The sequence below is a fragment of the Cyprinodon tularosa genome, unplaced genomic scaffold, assembly GCF_016077235.1.
Source record: "Cyprinodon tularosa strain WSP-4 unplaced genomic scaffold, ASM1607723v1 ctg167, whole genome shotgun sequence".
Classification (NCBI taxonomy): Eukaryota; Metazoa; Chordata; class Actinopteri; order Cyprinodontiformes; family Cyprinodontidae; genus Cyprinodon; species Cyprinodon tularosa.
Window position 1 is genome coordinate 664,709 of NW_024038504.1, and position 19,399 is coordinate 684,107.

The 19,399-nt window shown below is 37.6% G+C and overlaps 2 protein-coding genes across 2 annotated transcripts; one reads left to right on the forward strand and one right to left on the reverse strand.

The window, feature by feature from the left end:
* Positions 1 to 1,884: 1,884 nt before the first annotated feature.
* Positions 1,885 to 6,909, reverse strand: pole4 (polymerase (DNA-directed), epsilon 4, accessory subunit). The gene is made up of 4 exons (XM_038281125.1): positions 6,551 to 6,909; positions 5,812 to 5,896; positions 2,259 to 2,300; positions 1,885 to 2,145 (listed from the first exon to the last, which is right to left on the reverse strand). The coding sequence occupies exons 1-4, from the start codon at positions 6,797 to 6,799 to the stop codon at positions 2,132 to 2,134; spliced, it is 390 nt and encodes a 129-aa protein (XP_038137053.1). The 5' UTR covers positions 6,800 to 6,909; the 3' UTR covers positions 1,885 to 2,131.
* A 4,704-nt stretch (positions 6,910 to 11,613) lies between these two features.
* Positions 11,614 to 18,798, forward strand: LOC119780840 (serine/threonine-protein kinase NIM1). Its single transcript, XM_038281056.1, has 4 exons — positions 11,614 to 11,749; positions 14,093 to 14,389; positions 14,808 to 15,076; positions 18,023 to 18,798. Exons 1-4 carry the CDS (start codon positions 11,728 to 11,730, stop codon positions 18,773 to 18,775), a joined length of 1,341 nt encoding a protein of 446 aa, XP_038136984.1. The 5' UTR covers positions 11,614 to 11,727; the 3' UTR covers positions 18,776 to 18,798.
* Positions 18,799 to 19,399: the final 601 nt, after the last annotated feature.

Below are 19,399 nucleotides of genomic sequence, written 5' to 3' on the forward strand. Positions count from 1 at the left end.
GCGTTGAGTTCGGGGTTTTATACAGTAGCCCAACAAAGCCTTGTTTTCGGTTCTGAGAAATGTTGGTTCTGAGTTCTAGCTCCACTCCCACAGACTGCCACTCTGGGTCCCTGAGCAAGACCCTTAACCCCTGATTGCTCCCTGGGCGCCCCCCGATGGCAGCCCACTTCCAATTTTCTGGTCTTTTTGTTGCAGCTTGTCAGTAAAATCAAATCTATTAAATCTGTGAATATCACGTATTTCACAGACCTAAAATTTGTATCAAATCCCGTTTTATACAGCATTGTTAGTTAAATTCTTATGATAAAGTGAAAAAGTGAGAAAAATATTTCAGTTTGGATTTTCTGATATAAATTTTGTAGGATTGTCTGTTGATTTGCAAATGTGTCTCAAGCAAGAAGCTAATGTTGTTGAGAGTATAAAATGGAAAAGATTGGAAATCCTGGGGCTGGAGGATTCTGACTGGTTGTTTGTGTCTTTTTTTCCCCCAACAGTATTTCTTAGTATTTCTTAATTAGTGTCGTTTTAGACACTAATTAATCTGCTTTAACTGGGTTTTCAGACCTTAGCCTTTTCCCATCCTTCAGTCACACACTGTAATAACTTTTGTTTGTCCTCAATCTTTTTCTGGAAATGACTGCAACCAGTGAATCAATTGATTAATGACTGATTAACCACAGATGATTTTTTTGAAGACTGGGATTTGCAAGAGAAGTCAATGCCTCAAATATAATTTAGATATTAATAATTATTAATTGAACAATAATGTAAAGTAAAAACATAAATTTAAGCATGAAAATACTATTTTACAGCAGTGTTTGACAACTCTGCTGAAATTGCATCCTTTAACAGCATCGAGTCAACTTTACGTTCCCTCAGAAACCTGAAAAATCATATGTAGGGTTCCTCAAGGCTCCACTCTGGGCCCCTCCTATTCAATATCTACATGCTCTTTTTATCGAAGAATATTCCCAGTATTAAAGGACTAATGTCCAAGCAGGATATAGAAAAATGCATTCATGCATTTATCTTTAGTAGAACTGATTACTTCAACAATGTCTTCATAGGTTTGCCTAGTCCTTCAGAAAGCTGCTGCCCGTATTTTCACTAGAACTAAGAAAGTAGAGCACATCTGCCCAGTTCTGAAGTCCTTCCACTGGCTTCCTGTAGCTCAGAGAATAGCCTTTAAAATCTTTTAGTCTATAAATCACTGAATGGATCAGCACCTCAATACATAACAGATTTGTTGTCAGTGTATGAACCTCCCAGACCACTCAGGTCTTCTAGTTCCAGCCTACTCTGTTCACCCAGAACTAGAACCAAACATGGAGACGCATCATTTAGTTCCTCTGCTCCATTTATCTGAAACAAACTCCCAGAAGACTGGAAAAGTGCTGAAAGTCTGGACAAAGTTAAAAACCCACTTGTTTAAAACTGCCTTTGACTAATGAAGTTATACTGTTTACTGAGGTATTATTAAAGATATTGTAGAGGATTTTTGCAAATTTTTGAAAAGACCCACCCGCTCCACTTTAAAAAAAGAAATGCAGATGCACAACCCTGTACCGGCTCTCGAGACGGAACATCTATTTAACACATGTGAGAGCATTCATGAGTTGCTGTTTGCATCGCTTAAACAAGCTTACTTTCTAAAAGATTTGCAATTTTTCCATTATGTCAGATTCACCACCGGTAAGTTAAAATGGGAACTAGCATGTAGGACTTATGTAAACATATCACTAGAATGATTGACAGTTAGGAGGACAGCTTATTTTGATAATCCACCTGGAAAAAGAACATCCTCCACTACACCTTTAAAGTTGTGCCACAATTTAGTTTTACTATAAAAACAAGGAGTCACAAAACTTTGGTACAAACAAATATGTTGTTTAAAACATAAAATTTATTTCAATGTATGCAAGGAATTCCCAAATATTTACAGAACAATATACACATTACAGTTAAAAAAAATTCCAGGGTGTCCGCTATATAAAAGCTGTCAAACACTGAATGTTGGAGTTAAATTTGATTAAGAGACGCCTCAGGAAGCTTCCTCCCTGCTGCCGCTGCTGCAAACTGTTTATTGGATGACGGCAGAAATTACACCGGCGCACTGATCTTGTAAGAGTCTTTAATCCAGTGTGCCTGCAGAAAAAAAAAAAAAAAATTGTTTTGAATGAGTTAGGAATGTAAAACCGTACAGAAAAGGAGACATCTGACCACTGAACTGATTTAATTTTTATCTGAACAAGGCTTACCTTCCAGGAAAGCAAATTCATCTATAGCCTCAATAGCATTGTCTGTGGGAACAAAAAATTATAGCCAAGTTTAATATTCTATATAACATCAATTTATAACATCTATCAATAACATATCGATCTCCTACACTCTGCGAAATGGCTTATAAAAGGCTTTAGCTAATCATTATTAGAATATTTTACATGATAAATGTATGCAAATTATCTTCAAACTACATTTGAAAAACAAAGAATTTATTAGCTTCTTCTAACAATTGTGTTTCACTGATAAAAAAAACAAAAACAAAACATCCATAAAAACAAGTTATTGCACTCTATGATATTCTAGTGGTATATATTTGTTAAAGTTATATTTTGAACAAGGAATGTAATGTATTATTTAATCTATTAATACAGTGAAAATGCTTCCTGACGAAGAGCTTACCACACCTGGGGGTCAATCCAAAACTCCTATTTCTCTACAGTATACAGAAACTACCAACATTACTGGAATGATTACACTGATGCAGCAGGCTAGGCTGAAAACTCAGTACACAGATGGAAAACCCCAGTCCTTGATGGTGCGTGTTCATCGACTAACCCTGAAATCCTGCATCCTCAGTAACCGCCCCACTCCACTAGGTTCTAGAATGCCTGCCCAAAGCAAGCCTTCACAGTTCCTCCTGTCTTGCTCCGCTCCGACTTTCCTGGAGCTCGAGGAAAGCATGCTCGATATTATTGTTAAATATGATTAAAACATGCAGAAACGATAGCCTGGGTGCCATTCCGAACTTAGTCCCGCCCACAAAGTTTGAGGTCGGGAAGTTCGGTCTGGCTCTGCTCCATAGTAGCGCGAGTATGATCGCCCACCCTCCAGCGATCCAATCAAATTGTCAGGGCGGACTTTATACGATGATGGACAGATGATCAACAGTAACGTAATCAACCACGTGACCAAAGCGCGCATTGGGTGACAACAATAATGGCTGCCGCTGGAGAGTTTAGGTGAGTAGATTCTGCTATTAGGTCTGTTCTAGAAGATATCGACAGCAAATTAATTTTAAAAGAGGAACAGAGAAACGCGATCAAGTCTCATCTTCTTATTCTAGGCGTGCAACTGCACGCTTTGATTTTTGTGGACAACAACTATGCCTGGCTTAACATACGTCACGCACTCCGTTGCTCTTATTGGTTGTAGGTCTATCCAATTGAGTGCAGAGGCATTTTTTTTCCTGGTTCGTTCGAAACACGCCCCATAATCACAGCTCTATGGAGCAGTATCAGACTCATATTCTGACTAGAATTGAGTCGGACTACGTCAGGCTACAGAAACGAACGCTTAACTTAATATGACATACCTGATGTTCACTATCAATCACACACGTTTCTGCCTGAACATTTTCTTTTCGCTGTGGATCTTTATAATGAGGATAATTAGGATCGTACAAAATGGGTTTATTCTCTACTTCCAAACTCAGATTCTTTTCATCCATGCCTGCGATAGGAAGTTTCCTTTGAGGTAGCGAGATGCGCTCTTGGAAGTTATTATGACTTGATTTGATGAAACTTTTAAGCTTTTTAGTATAAAAGAAATATTTTTTTGATGAAATTAGAAGATTTCTTCCTGGTGTGTTGAAGTACCAATAGTTTGCATTAAATAATTTAAATAAAATGTCTTAGTTTTTTTGGGAATATGTGACAATTATACTCTAATTTGTAGTTACTGATCTGTCGTTACTATATTTTAATTTGAAAAACAGGATCTTCTCGATCTTCTTTTTCCTCCGTATTTTGACGGTGAAGGTTGGAGAAGATGTACGTGGACAATGACATGCGGAGAAGTAGCGGTGGATGTGGAACAGTTCTCATTGATTAACATGACTGAGTAAGTGCTCCACTAAACCTACGTGAGCGGGGTGGGGCGGAGCGGGGTGGTGTGGATGGATGTGGAATGTGGGGGTAAGATGTATCCCTGGTCAGGCAAGACCGACTTATATAACTTCCTCCTCAGCACTTAACAGAGTTCCACACAGTCCAACCAATCATCTTCTTCTTTTTTTCAATTCTAGCGATTTTATCCAGGAACAAGAGTTTGAGACCAATACCTCTGTAGATTCTATGTGCAGATCAGTCTAGGCTTGGTATGCTTTGTTTTCCTAAATCATCATCATGGATTAACATCCTTTCACACCTACATAAAATATGTTCTATCATGAATCTAGAGCTGAGGCACCAAATATCCACACAAACTTCTATCAGGACCCATAGTACTTTACAGAGTAATAATATTAGAGTCAATATCGATTATAATGATGCCGTTATAACAATGGATGTTTGTGACACTGAGCCTTAGTCTTCCTTAATCCATTTTCTTGACTTGAACCAAATATTATAAACATATCAAAGAGCTCCTTTAGAATGTAGTTTAAGAGTCTGTCAAAGTGTACTTGATGAAATGTAATGTAGTATGACTTTCCAGCAGCTAACTTTAGCTGCAAACAAAACTTTTCAATTAAATGATGGTTATTTTTAGGCTTATTATAATTTATTGTTGTGTTTTCAATGGTGTATTTACCCTCTCAGTGGTGGTGTGGAAAGAAAGAGGAAAAGTCCAGAATCAAGTGTGAAAAAGCACAACAAAATATTTGATACCAGCAGGGACACGACTAGGACTCAGAATAGAATATGAGCGTTGGTGTTTTCTGAATTTGCAGGTAAAGCTGGGAAAGTTGTCAAGTTAACCGATGCATGCGTAGGTACTGCCAGCAGATGGCGACGGCGTACAGCAATGTTTATGTCTGTTGATAGTGTGTAATGCAAAAAATATCTTCTGGCTCAGAAAGGATCAAGCATATCAGGAAAAACACTTGGAATCTTCTGCTTTGCTTTAACATATATTTCTTGTTTGTTTTTTTGATAGAACATGACAAGTAACCTTTAAATGTTTTTTGTAAACTCTCACTTTTACCTCATATAAATGGTTACAGGTTTTATTCCTTGGTTCTATTATGTTAAAATTTGTTAGAAACCAGTGCCGCAGGTACATTTATCAGGGTTTATACATGAATGGGTAACTCTTATTTAATGCTCTTAGAAATAATGTTAATGCCACCAACAAGTACCCATGATATATATATATCTGGCAAAATCCTTCGTCATATTCAACATGGAAAGGCTGCAGCCATGTCCCGAGTTCCTTGGTCCTCGTCTTCCTGCCACTTTGGTTCAAATTTGCATTTTTCCCCATTCTCTAGCCTTTTCTCAGCCTCAAGCTTCTTTTCCGAAGCATTTTAATGCCACGATTATCAAATTTAATGAATTTTAATGCCAATTAAGGCCTTAATTAAAAAAATAATAATTTAATGACTTTTAATGATTTTTAATGACCCGCGGAAACTCTGTTTATGTATAAAATAAAAATGTCTGCAGAGTCTCCACTCTGTGATAATTTCTTTTTAGTCAATCAGCTCACATAAAACCTCAAAAAACACAAATCAACCTACAATTAATCTAGATCTGCACACTATCAATTTGCATTGTCAGAGACCATTGATATCATAGACCCAACACTTACCCAAGTCTTTTCTTTGTAAGGTTTTCCTCTTTCCTTGCTGGGCATACACAAGAGCATCTTTGGCAATCATCTCAACAAACAGCTCCTGGAGGATAAAAAATAAAATAAATGAACACAGAAATTAGCCATTCATATATTTTATAATAGGTTTCTTCAAATATCCTTATTGCTTATAAACAGTTCAGCTTAAACTTCCACTTTTGTACTGATTCCTATAAGCAATTCAATGTAAACATGATACAGGCACAGAAAAACAAATAGATGGCATGAGTTTATATAGATTAATACAAAGTATTTCAGGTAAACTTCGCAGATGGATGTCTTTCCTTCCATCAGAGCATTTGATGAACAACCAGCTTGTTTGGCATCCAGACATTAATAAAGGAACCCGAATATTCCTGTCAATAATCTTACCAATTATTGTTAAGGCTTTAAAATATAATTTGTATTCGAATTTATTTCTATTAGCCTTGTGTAATAAAATATTATGGAATACTTCACATATATCAGAGTTATCTATATTTCAATTTCCTGTTTCAAATGTATATAAATAGTAAATAAATTTCAGTCTTGGTCGTTTTTTGTATTTCATTATGATTCACTTGTAAAATAAAGAAAAAAGTTGTATGTTTCTACACCCGAATACCACGTAGAAAAAGTGAAATTAAAGCTCTGATTATTTTTGACTATTTGCAGACTTTCAGAGAGCATCTATAATCTATCAGCTCTCCCTTCCTACCGTGGCTTTAGCAATGATGAACACGGACTCCTGGCTGGCGAGGGACACGTCTGGGTCTGTCTTCATCAGAGCTTTGATGCGGGCCAGCGGAAGTTTGGACAGGCGGCTGTGGGGGACGGTGGGCCCGGTTGAGCCTGTCTGCTGCTGGCTCTTCTCCTCCATTTCAAGGCCGCGGTTCTCCTCCTCCTCGGTCCCACACCGCGCAGAGTCTATCTTTACCGGCAGAGTTGTTTCTACGGTAGCCGCCATTCTATGATGACAATCACAGCGTTCAATTAGTTAAAAACCACTCAGCTCTAAGATGTCACAACACAAACATCTCTAGCAGCGCGCCAGCATGTGCTTCCGGTTATTCCATGAATTCCATCTGTTTATTGGTCAGTCGAATCACGCGCCGCCAACAGATGCTAACTGCTGATTGGTCAGGTGTGAATCAGCACGAAAGCTATTGGTCTGAGTGAAATGTCTATCAAAGCACCTTACCGCCACCCAGGATACTGAGAAGGATGCTGTAGGAATGTCACGAATAAGGTCTAGTTAATTTATAATGCCACTTTAATTTCATTTTGTTTGTAACGTTTTTGTTACATTTACATTTATTGTGTGTCCTGCAGAGTTTAGAGTAAAACTGCCTGAGGATCACTTATTGAAGTCACTTCACGATTTGTCCACTGGAGGACGCTACATGTCAACTAAAGCTATCCAGCAGTGGGGAATAAATATATATGCATATAACATGTTAACAATGTAATCAGTACATGCATATTATGTGTACATCCTTAATTTAGCACTTTTGGCACATCATCAGATAATGTGTGTGTAAATTTAAAATATTTTTTATATCTGACTACAGTATTATTATGCTCCATTAAAACACCTATTTTGTTGCGATGGATTTGTGTAATATGTTATAATACATGAGTTATAGACTTCATTTAGATAGACTTTTAAAAGTCTTAAGCCCCCCTGAAAATGAGAACATCCTCATTGTTCAATGCTGTAGCACATGTATTGTTTACATTCCAACTGGTCGAACTAAGGAGTACCAATATGGCGGCTGATGACTTCACAGCAACGTGCACTACCAACGGCCTATCAGCAATCCAGTGAATTAATAGTGATCAAGGGTATAACAACATAATTCAGTGTCAGCAATAAGACAAGAAAGACATGCTCAGAATGAAGATGCACTTTAGCCAACGGCACTAAATATTTAAACGCAGATTTCCAATTCCTTTCAAGTTGCCAAAAAACATTGGCTATTTTTATTTTGTTTGGTGTCCCAGTTTTCTATGTTGTTTTATACGTTCTGTGTTTTACAATAGTCTATAATGTATTAGAATTTAAGATTGAGATCTGACTGTTATGTTCAGCTGAAGCAGAGATAGTTATGGACCAGATATGTTTGCAGGAACAAAAGGGGGTGATGCACAGAGACATGTGTTTTGCATAGGGAAATAAGGGAGGTTAATAACCAAGTAAAGTTGCAAAATGGTTAAAAAAATAAAATAAAAACAGTAGCAGAGGAGAAATGTGTTATGGGCATAGTCACACTCCAGGTTAGATAGCTATTCTAGTTGACATGTTTCGATTTGGTGACACAACTGTGGGCTTTCTCAAGTTCCTGATTCATTATGCTTTACTTTAGGAATGTAGATAAAACCCAGAGGAGAGACAAACCTTGTCTTCAATGTCACAGGATTAGAGCTGAGAACTGTTATCAGATGCAGAAGGATTTCAACAAAATATTAATCTTTTTTGTTAAAATATGTATTACCTACAGGAGACAGTTAAGTGCTATCATTGGTCACGGTTTCAGTGAGCTATAAGCACATTTAGATATTTTGGCCCCTCTTTATTTTGAAAACTGCTTTGCACTAGGGCTGTAGCAATACACTAATCTCACAATACAGTACATGATATTCAGCTCACATTATGATATATATAATGATATTCAGACAACAATATGATTCAGTTCCATTATAGTTCCATATAATCCGATACACCTAAATAATTTCTGACGGAGTGGTTTAAGTGACATCTTATGGGTATTAATTTAATTGGATTGAATTAATTAAACCAAAAACTGGAAACACCAATTACATAGTATATTTCTAACTGGACAGAAAGCCTACAGCTTGCAAATACTGGATAAAATTAACCACAGAAGTATAACGAACATTTGTTTCGTTTATTAAAACAGTTCAAACTGTAGCTTACAAGCCTTTGAAGTAAATAAAGTGCATTATTACAATTAATGTAACAAGAAACAGGCACAGCAACAGCTTTTCTTTTTTTTTTTTTAGCTTGACAGCACTGAACATGTGAGGTAGCCACACTAGCTACCAATTAAGCAGACAGTACTATGGCTTCAAAACATCCAATAATTTAAGACATTAAGAAGAACATGTAACTTTAAATGCACCCACCTTAGCAGAGTAGTTTAGGGCCCGTGGGCCCTAAGTATGTGGGGAAGCTAGTCCAGCCATCAGAAAAGAAAAATAAATCATGGCAGCCAGTAATTCAAGTCCACGGAGCAACATTTAAGCAAACTTAAAATTGTACCCATTATAGCAGAGAAAATATAAACAAATAATATAAAGGCCTTAAACATACACTAAACAGAAACTCTCCTCTTCACAAAACTGCAGACCAAATTTTCTACATTTGTCCAAGAATAGAATCTGATCAACACGCTCTGGGAGAAGTGCACTTCTCTGAGCAGTGATGATATCTTCAGCGGTGGAAAAGACCCTCTCTGAGGAAACGCTAGTGCCAGGGAAACACAATTTTCTATGACCTTGGTGAAGCAGATAGCAAAACGTGGAAACAACCACCATTGATGTCCAGCATAGTTTTTTTTGGGTCACGTCACAGGTTCTTTGGGTCTTCCGTTAATATGACCATGCCTGGGTGATGGCATTTTAGGGGGGTTGGTAGTGTTTCCCCAGTAGTTTATATTTGTGTGACACAGCTTGCACCCTGCAAAGCTTTTGTCTAGGTTCTCGCTTTTCTTATGTCTTTTAAGACCAAAACTCCTCCAAACATTGGATTTTGAATTTGAAGGTCCTGGATTTATATTTTCTGCCATTTTCTTGCTTAGACTGTAAAGTTATATGTGTTATATGTGTAAAGAAAGTATCTACATGAGACAGTAGCTCTACAGCAACACTAGCGGCCGGCTGACCAAATCGCTCTTCCTGCAAATCGAACGGGGGTAAACACAGAGGATGTGAAGGGCATTTATGTATCGATACGTGCAGCTTAAAAATTAAAACTTTCTTAAAGACAATATATCGATTTACAACGCAAAATCGATAGAATTTCCCAACCCTACTTTCCAGACTCTTGGCATTCTGTCAACGAGCTTCATGAGGTACACTATATTGCCAAAAGTATTTGCTCACCTGCCTTGACTCACATATGAGCTTAAGTGACATCCCGTTCCTAATCCATAGGGTTCAATATGACGTCGGTCCACCCTTTGCAGCTAGAACAGCTTCAACTCTTCTGGGAAGGCTGTCCACAAGGTTTAGGAGTGTGTTTATGGGAATTTTTGACCATTCTTCCAGAAGCGCATTTGTGAGGTCGCACACTGATGTTGGACGAGAAGGCCTGGCTCTCAGTCTCCGCTCTAATTCATCCCAAAGGTGTTCTATCGGGTTGAGGTCAGGACTCTGTGCAGGCCAGTCAAGTTCATCCACACCAGACTCTGTCATCCATGTCTTTATGGACCTTGCTTTGTGCACTGGTGCACAGTCATGTTGGAAGAGGAAGGGGCCAGCTCCAAACTGTTCCCACAAAGTTGGGAGCATGGAATTGTCCAAAATGTCTTGGTATGCTGAAGCATTCAGAGTTCCTTTCACTGGAACTAAGGGGCCAAGCCCAGCTCCTGAAAAACAACCCCACACCATAATCCCCCCTCCACCAAACTTTACACTTGGCACAATGCAGTCAGACAAGTACCGTTCTCCTGGCAACCGCCAAACCCAGACCCGTCCATCAGATTGCCAGATGGAGAAGCGCGATTCGTCACTCCAGAGAACGCGTCTCCACTGCTCTAGAGTCCAGTGGCGGCGTGCTTTACACCACCGCATCCGACGCTTTGCATTGCACTTGGTGATGTATGGCTTGGATGCAGCTGCTCGCCCATGGAAACCCATTCCATGAAGCTCTCTGCGCACTGTTCTTGAGCTACATGAAGTTTGGAGGTCTGTAGTGATTGACTCTGCAGAAAGTTGGCGACCTCTTCGCACTATGCGCGTCAGCATCCGCTGACCCCGCTCCGTCAGTTTACGTGGCCTACCACTTCGTGGCTGAGTTGCTGTCGTTCCCAAACACTTCCATTTTCTTATAATACAGCTGACAGTTGACTGTGGAATATTTAGGAGCGAGGAAATTTCACGACTGGATTTGTTGCACAGGTGGCATCCTATCACAGTTCCACGCTGGAATTCACTGAGCTCCTGAGAGCGACCCATTCTTTCACAAATGTTTGTAAAAACAGTCTGCATGCCTAGGTGCTTGAATTTATACACCTGTGGCCATGGAAGTGATTGGAACACCTGATTCCAATAATTTGGATGGGTGAGCAAATACTTTTGGCAATATAGTGTAGTTACCTGAAATGTTTTTTCTTGAAGAAGTTCCTAGCCTTGAAAATTATGGCAAACCAGTCAATAATAATGTCTGTACAAAAACCTTTGACTTATATTGTAAGATGCAAATCATTTGTTTTTATAGACGGCCTACTATTGTGCAAGATCTTAATTTTAATGAAATAAAGTTTTTAATGTGTAATATTTGATTTTCCCATAGGGGAAATATGTATGTAGCAATCTAATATGTTTTGAGCATATCCAAGTTTTTATTTATTCATTAGCACTGAATCAAGTTTAATCTGGCCGTCTTAATTGCACAATGTGTTACTTTACATTCTAATTTCAAACATCATGCTATTAACGGAAACACAATAATCTGCATGCACGTGGGCACGTGGGTGCTCTAAACTCTAGAAGTATGTTTTCAGCACTTTTATGAGGTCAGTTTGTGCCAGAGGAGATAATGAGCCGTCCACTGGTACATCGTATTAATAGGATTGAGGGGAGTGAATTAGTCTCTGGAAGCTCTATTCACATGTTTGGTCTCAGTCAGGTGGTAAAGCCTCTCGGAAAGACATGAAGGACCCACAACTCCCAGGTGAGATTTTCAGTTGTTTTTTGTTTTTTATTAATCTATATATTTCATTTCATATGTATTTATTAACTAACAGGTGACAGATCATGAAATAAGATGTTTAAATCATCCCGTTATTTTGTGTGTCATTTAAATAAAACAAACACTTCATGCCATTTTGCGTTAGGTTAACTTCATTTAAATATTATTTTATATTTATAAATACATATGTGGTTGATTATAAACATTGTTTAGCATTTATAGCAGCCTCATTCTTTTCATACAGTGGAGTTTATACTGCACTGTTCTTTTGTAGTTTTGTACAGAAGAAAAATCTTTGAAATTCAAGTTTTTTTATTTACAATATCTAGATTAAGTAAGCAATGTCATTTTATTGTGTCTTAAATTGTCAACATGTAAAAAATGAGAAATACATCTAAACAAAAAAGAACAACTAATATTGTTGTTTTGGTAACGTTACACTGAAAAGGGCTTGACTTTTGTTCAGAGAAATTCTAGGCGCTGACACCGACCCAAATTTGGAAGGTTTTTAAAAACCGATTGTGCTACAAAGATTTCTAAAAATAACTTCCAACCTCTAAAAGTAACCTATAAGTACAGTTTAAGAGAGGCATTAATCCCACTATACTGGGAAGTTTTCCAGGCATCAACTTAGTTTAGCCAGGAGTGACCAGGAGCAAAAGCAATATGGAAACAGTAGCAGGAAGCTCAAATTAAATATTTAGTGAATGAGTCTGTTTTTAGGTTCAACAGCTGTTTTCTTTATCTTTGCTGCATGTGAACGATAGATGTGCTGACAGTGAACAAAACTCCTGACCCTGTTCTACCAGCTCCTTACATAACACAAAAGCTGTTGAATCTCGTTTCCCATAAAAAAGGAACGTTGTGCAACTTTGTCTTAAATGTGGAAACGAAAACCAAAGCTTTGGCCAAAGATTTTAAGAAATCAGCTCTCTGTCAGTACGGGTTCATTATTATGATTCAGCTCTTTGGACAGAAAACAAAGATCATTGTAATGGATTATATCAGTTTAAAGTGCTTGAATTTACTACCCTTTAAGCTGTACATGTAGTGTATAAATTCTATCCAGAAATGAAACTCTAGTAAAGTCTTTATTGAGGGTGTTAAAAAAGACAGCAGACGTTTTATGTCACACAGGACAAAGTAAGATGACACAGAGGTTAATCCCATTACCAATGTTCCAGCTATGGAACAGCTTTACTGGTTGTCTCCGTACAGCTTTACCAGCAGAGTCAAACAGTCTTATAGCAAAACAGCAAATATTGGTCTCTAATAAAAGCAAGTGCTGCTTTAAAAATAATCGCTTTCCAATTTATTTGTGAATATTTTACCACATTTTCCCCCGTGTCACACTGCAGCTATAACCTTAATGTTTTTTTTTTATATCCTGCAGGTTAACACAAAGTAGCTCTTTATTATTCTACCTCAAAGGTTGAGAAAATTGAATAAAGCAATCAAGTGATGAAATTATACCTTTGAAATTTTAAAAGAAGTTAGGTCATAAAACTCTACCTCAAGCATTATTAAAACTAGTCCACTGTCCCAGGTGTTTTAGATGCATCTCTGCTCCAGCACACCTGCATGAAAAGATTGCACTCCCTTCCTCAGGAGCCACCACGGGCTGCAGGGGCCTTCTGATTTCTTATGTATTTAAATAAGGTAATACTGTAGAAGGCAGTGAAATACCAAAATCATTCAGGAAAGAAAGAATCTAGGCCTACTAAAAACCTACTCAGACATGGCAATCCATCTAAACTGATAGAGGACGCAAAGAAAAGTGCTCTGACCAGATGAAGCGCTAAGTTAAGCATATTCTCCTATGTGCAGATTGCTACATGTGGCAGAAAACTAGCACTGCACCTCACCATGAACACAGAGTCCCTACTCTGAAGTACGGTGATGGAGGCATCATGCTGTGGAGATGCCTTGTTCCTGTAGATGCAGGGAAGCGGGTCAAATTTGATGTTAAGATTAATAGAAAATCCGGGAAAACTCTTGGTAGTGCCAGGCAAACTTATTTTATCTGACTTTATTTGACTTAAAACTGGTGAGGAATCTGCAGTAAAGGTAAAATTTAATGATAAAAATGCCTTGTTTTAATCTATCTTAGTATTAGCTAGCTTTCGCAACAAAAATCTCAAAATTTTCAGCTGGTTTGTTCATAACAATAGTCTTGCACCTGCTATTGAAGCAAAAGCTTATTCTAGCAAGGAATCACACTTTTAGACTTAGTAAACTTTTAGGTTTATAGAAAATGGCAATAACAGTAATTTAAGTCTCTTTGCTTTCTTCTCATCCCCCACTCCTTTTTGTTTGTTTTTCAAGTAATCAAAACACGGTTATGGCCAAAGCCAAAAACAAGCAAAAAAGATGACTCAATGAAGGAGGAAAGGTCAGCATTTCCTCTGCCCTCTGCTGCCACCAGGGCCATTCCACAGGTCACTGAGGCGGAAAGGGTCAGGCAGACTCCTATTGAAAGGGTCATCTATGACATGGCCCACAATGAGAGGATAGTAAGCGACCTGATGCTCGGTCGAAGGATTGGATTTTACGAGCTACGCGGAGAGGTTGGCCAAGGAAACTTTTCTACAGTGAAGCTAGGCATCCATGCATTAACTAAAGGTAAAAAAAAATATTTAGCTGACTTAATCATATTTTTTTCAGTAAGTATTCCTTAAAGAGAGTTTTTCTTTGTACACATTGAATCTTTTTTTTTTCTTTTATACTATTGGGAAACCAATACCTCAGCATTTTCAAAGTTATTCTTTGGCAATTTGATGAAAACATGAAGTCCATAATATTGTTTTTATCAGTGCTTCTTATTTTTGGATTAAATGCATTTAAATGAAAACTGCTTTTGTCATATCTCCTGTTTTGTCATATCAGAAATGACCGTCGGAGGATTTACTGTTTTCATATGGATGAAGCTAAAATTCGCTTATATTTATTATAAACTCTCTTTGTTCTCATTGGACCATTTCACTACATCATATTGTTGAATTTATCACTGAAAGTCTCATCTTTCCATCTCTTGTTGCAGAGAGAGTTGCCGTAAAAATTGTTGACAAGTTGCGTCAGGATAAGAGGAGCCAACCTTTAGCCTCCTCTGAGATCAGCTGCATGGAGAAACTGAGCCACCCCAATATAGTCCGCCTTTACGAGGTGATCGAGACCACCAGAAGGCTGTATCTGGTTATGGAGTATGGCAGTGGTGGGGATCTTTTCTCCAGAATCACCACCAGGGGGAAGCTTAACGACCTGGAAGCAAAGCTGGTTTTTGCTCAGATAATCTCTGCTGTTAAACACATGGTGAGCCTTTACTGTCACTATTAATCATTTACTACCCAACAGGACACTGTGCCAAATGGGCCAAGGGTTGCTGGGGCTTCCTCTTATTCATTAACTGAATTATGTGAAAATAGTTTGAATTATTCTAAAGACTTAATATTTGTAGTGTTTTTTTTATCATTTTCCCTCAGGTAACAGAATACACTTATTGTTTTAATCACAAGAAAGAAATATATGGGGGCAGGAGTAGCTTAAAATGCCAAAGAAATTTGCGAGCTGCAGTCATACTATATTATTACAAGCAGTCTGCCAAGATTATTACTTTAGTCAAATGTAATCCAATAGTTTTGCTTAAACACTCCATAAACATTCGTCAGCAAAACCATAAAAAAGGATTAAGGAATTTTGAAGAATCGTTTAAACTTGCTCTGAGAGACCTGGATTTAATTGGAGCAGTTTTGATTTATTTAGCCTGGAACTCCATGTCGAAGTCAAAGTGACATGATTGCCTACAGGAAAATATAGCAAGATGAAACAAACACCACATTTTCTGGCATAGAAGTGACATGCAAAAATAATTTTTTGCTTTGTGAATGGTGTTTGGCCCACTTAAACATTGGTATTCTACCAGCAGCAGACAACATTTATCATAATGTTGCTGCAACCAGAGTTTAACAACATGGGCAAATTTAGTTGTTCTTATTTGCAACGATACCTGATCCTCAGAGTTAGTACATGTTATGGCATGACTGGACCCCTTAGCTTCTACTGTCTACTGGTTGGAACTTTCCCCATAAGAAATAAAATTCAATATGTTTGAAACAAATATATCTCTTAGTTTGTGATTCAGTGGCAAAATTAAGTGATTTTATTTACTTTACTTTTAATACCATAATTTCTAATATGAGTTCAGATATGTTTATTGCTTACCTATATGCACCTCTGTCTGGGACAAAATCCACTGTATTCAACAACTGTATTTATTGTTACCATACCAATAATCGGCTGTAATCCAAGTAAATAACACTTTAAATTCTGAAAAGAGGAACCGCTAAACATCCAAGACTGATGTCAAATAAAAACAGCTTCCCTTAAATGTTTTGTCCGTCATTGCAGAGTTTTCCTTATCCACTGGCCTTAGAAATGGGAGGCAAAAATCTAGTGTACAAAACTATTTAGGACACCGTTTGGTTGACTGAGAGGTGACACAGCAAGAGCCATGTCAGGATTAAGGGACGGCTTATTAGGTTATCTAAGGTTTCTGGGATTAGAACCTGCCAGGCCTCAATACAAATTAAGACAGATCTCAGAATTATGTATTATAAAAAAGACGCTGAAAAACAATACATTTCACCAATTATATGTTTCTTCTTTTTTTACCTAAGTAGTTAAATATTTAAGGATGATTGCTAATGTTTTAAAGCAAATTGAGGTATTTATTGGCAATAAATACATGCAGTAGTGTTAAAATTGTTATTTAAAAAAAATTATTATTATTCTATTATTTTTCCTTTCAGTAAAGTATGCAATGGATACTCTTGATTTTTAATATATTTTACACTGATAAGAATGAGATAAGACTTTACAAAACTATGAGACTTCACATAAGTTTTAATCTAAAAATTAAGCAGGATAATCAACATCACTAAACAGATTTAAGTTTTTCATTAGACAGTTGAATGGTCAATTTTACAAAACATTGTCAATGTTGACTCGTGTGTGTTTGGTTCTGACCCTGTTTGGAGAGTTTAGTTCTGATTATATAAGACAGGCGGTGAACAAAGCAAGAAAAAAAAAAAACTCTAAGTGACCTCCTGCTGGTAGACTCCAATCATTGGCTTCATACTTGAAAACATTCCTCTGGTAGGAAGAAGTTTATTACTAATTGGTACAAAACAGCAGCTTGCTTCTCTAGTAGACCTGAAATACAGTAAATAAACATAAATTGTAAGAATGTGTAAGGAAGTCTAGATTTAGTTCAACTCTAGAAAGTTGCCTCTACATGTCTCAGAAGAGTCTAAACTGTGTAATTAAAAAAACAAGCAAAAAAACAAAACAAAACCTGCATCCTAATTTTATTGAACCAAGAGCACGTTCAAAGGATTTTAACAAGGTAAATATGGACAGTTATAAGTGACTTTAGGCAAACTGACCCAAAACAGCCAAGAAATAAAATATAAAAAATAAAATAAAATAAATAAAAAATAAATTTGTTAGCACATTTATCAGAGGCTGCTGAAAGGGACAAAAACCTCTCATTTTACCAAAATAAAAACGTAAAAATTAGCTTAGATCATGCTCTGAATCATAAATGCCGGTGTTGTCGTTGAGTGTAAGATAAAACTTTTCACATTTTAATTAGGTTAGACACTGAAAAGCAGTTTTATTTTTCGGTGTTTTTCAGTTTTTATTTCAAACACTGTAGAATGCTGTCACCAAAGAAGATTATTGTGTGATGTGGGAGATATGGAATTGAAGTGTAGATAAAAATATTTCGCTGCAGGCTTCTACAGTTGACGATACGTTTGTTAGAAAGCCGCAACTTTCCATCCTACAATTCCAACTTTAAGCCACTTTTCTTTATCGTGTGCTTCTGTTTAAAAAGTTGAATACAGTGCCCTTTAATGCAATTGTAGATTAACTGTTTTAGTTGTTTTCTCAAAGTAGCGTAGCAAAGTGAAAAACTTAAAATTATTTTACAGTACTATTCAATTCACTTTAATTCAATTTAATTATATTTCACCAATTCACAACACATGTCATCTCAAGGCACTTTACAGAGACAATTCAACCAGATAATACAGTCAAACTGATTGAAACAGTCTGTTGTGAGATATGTTGTTGTTAAATGTTTGCTTTCTAGGCTCACACATACCCATCTGGTCTGAAGCATTCTGTCTTTTATTAAACGAGATGAGTGAGATTTACTTCTTTGTACTGAAAAATCTTTTTTTTTCTTCCTCTTAGCATGACAACAGCATTGTGCACAGAGACCTTAAAGCTGAAAACATCTTCTACACCACCAGTTATTGCATCAGGGTTGGGGATTTTGGTTTCAGCACAGGATGTGGCCCTAATGAGCTTCTCACCAGTTTCTGTGGCTCTCCACCTTATGCTGCACCTGAACTTTTCAGGCAAAAAGGTTACATCGGACGTTATTCTGACATTTGGGCTTTAGGTATTCTCTTGTACTTCATGGTGACGGCGACTTTACCTTTTTACGGAGAAAACCTTGGGAGGCTGAAGCGATGCATCCTGCAGGGGTCTTACAGCATCCCTTCGTTTGTGCCCGATCCCTGTCAGCTAGTCATTAAGGGTATGCTGCGGATTGTGCCTGCTGACCGCTCCTCCATCACCCAGATTACAAACAGCACTTGGCTCAAGGGGATAGAGTATCCTCGCCCATATGAGTTGTTACCAATGTCTCCTGCCCACTTTATCCAAGCCAATCAGACTCTGAGTATAGAGGAGCAAGAGGTGAAGAATTTCCTGTCCGCTTTAGGTGTTTCAAAGGTTCATCTGGAGAACAACCCATGTTTAGACTGTAGGAGCCCGCTGACAGGGACCTACAGGATCCTCCTCCATCGGGCTCAGAAGAGGAGACTAGTGGAGGCTGTTGGATATTCAGCGCATCATCCTGATGAGTATGGGAGTCCTAACAAGTGGTCAGAAACATCTGTTGGCAAACATGTTCCCTCTGCTGTCTGTGTGATATTTTAATAAACTCATATCAGTGGACCAACTAATTGACTCTCATTCTGGCCTTGTCCACACTGAGGTGAATAATTGCAAATCAAAGTTTGTTTACTGAGAATTGTATAAAAGATTTCAAATAGCCACCTGGAGAGGCTGGTATTATAACACTTTTGATAGGAAACACAGTATTGGCTCAAAAAATCAAACACAATATTTCTGCTGCCTCACTCCGTTCAGATTTTGCTTAAGTGTCGTATCAGACGCAAATCAAAATGGACCATGGAGGATGAGGTCATCTAAGCAATAAGCTGTAGCTCTCTGTTCTGATTACAGCAGGCTTTCTGACGCAGACCCTTATATCTGAATGCCTATCAGCACCTTGCAATCCCTCTTAATCAGAGTATAAACCCCCACAGTAATGCCTGGCCACTGGTAATCCTGATGAGGGTGATGCAGATAATTTTTTCCAAATGAAATAAGGACTGGGGGTATGTATATATAAGCTAAGATTGCATATCCAGTTTTAGTTGAAATTCAAAAGAGCACTCTACAAGAGCTGATTCTAAAGCTTAGAAAATGTGCATGTTTAATCTAAATGGCTGTAAATGCAGAGCCTTTCACATATTGTCGGACACATCTGGGACACAT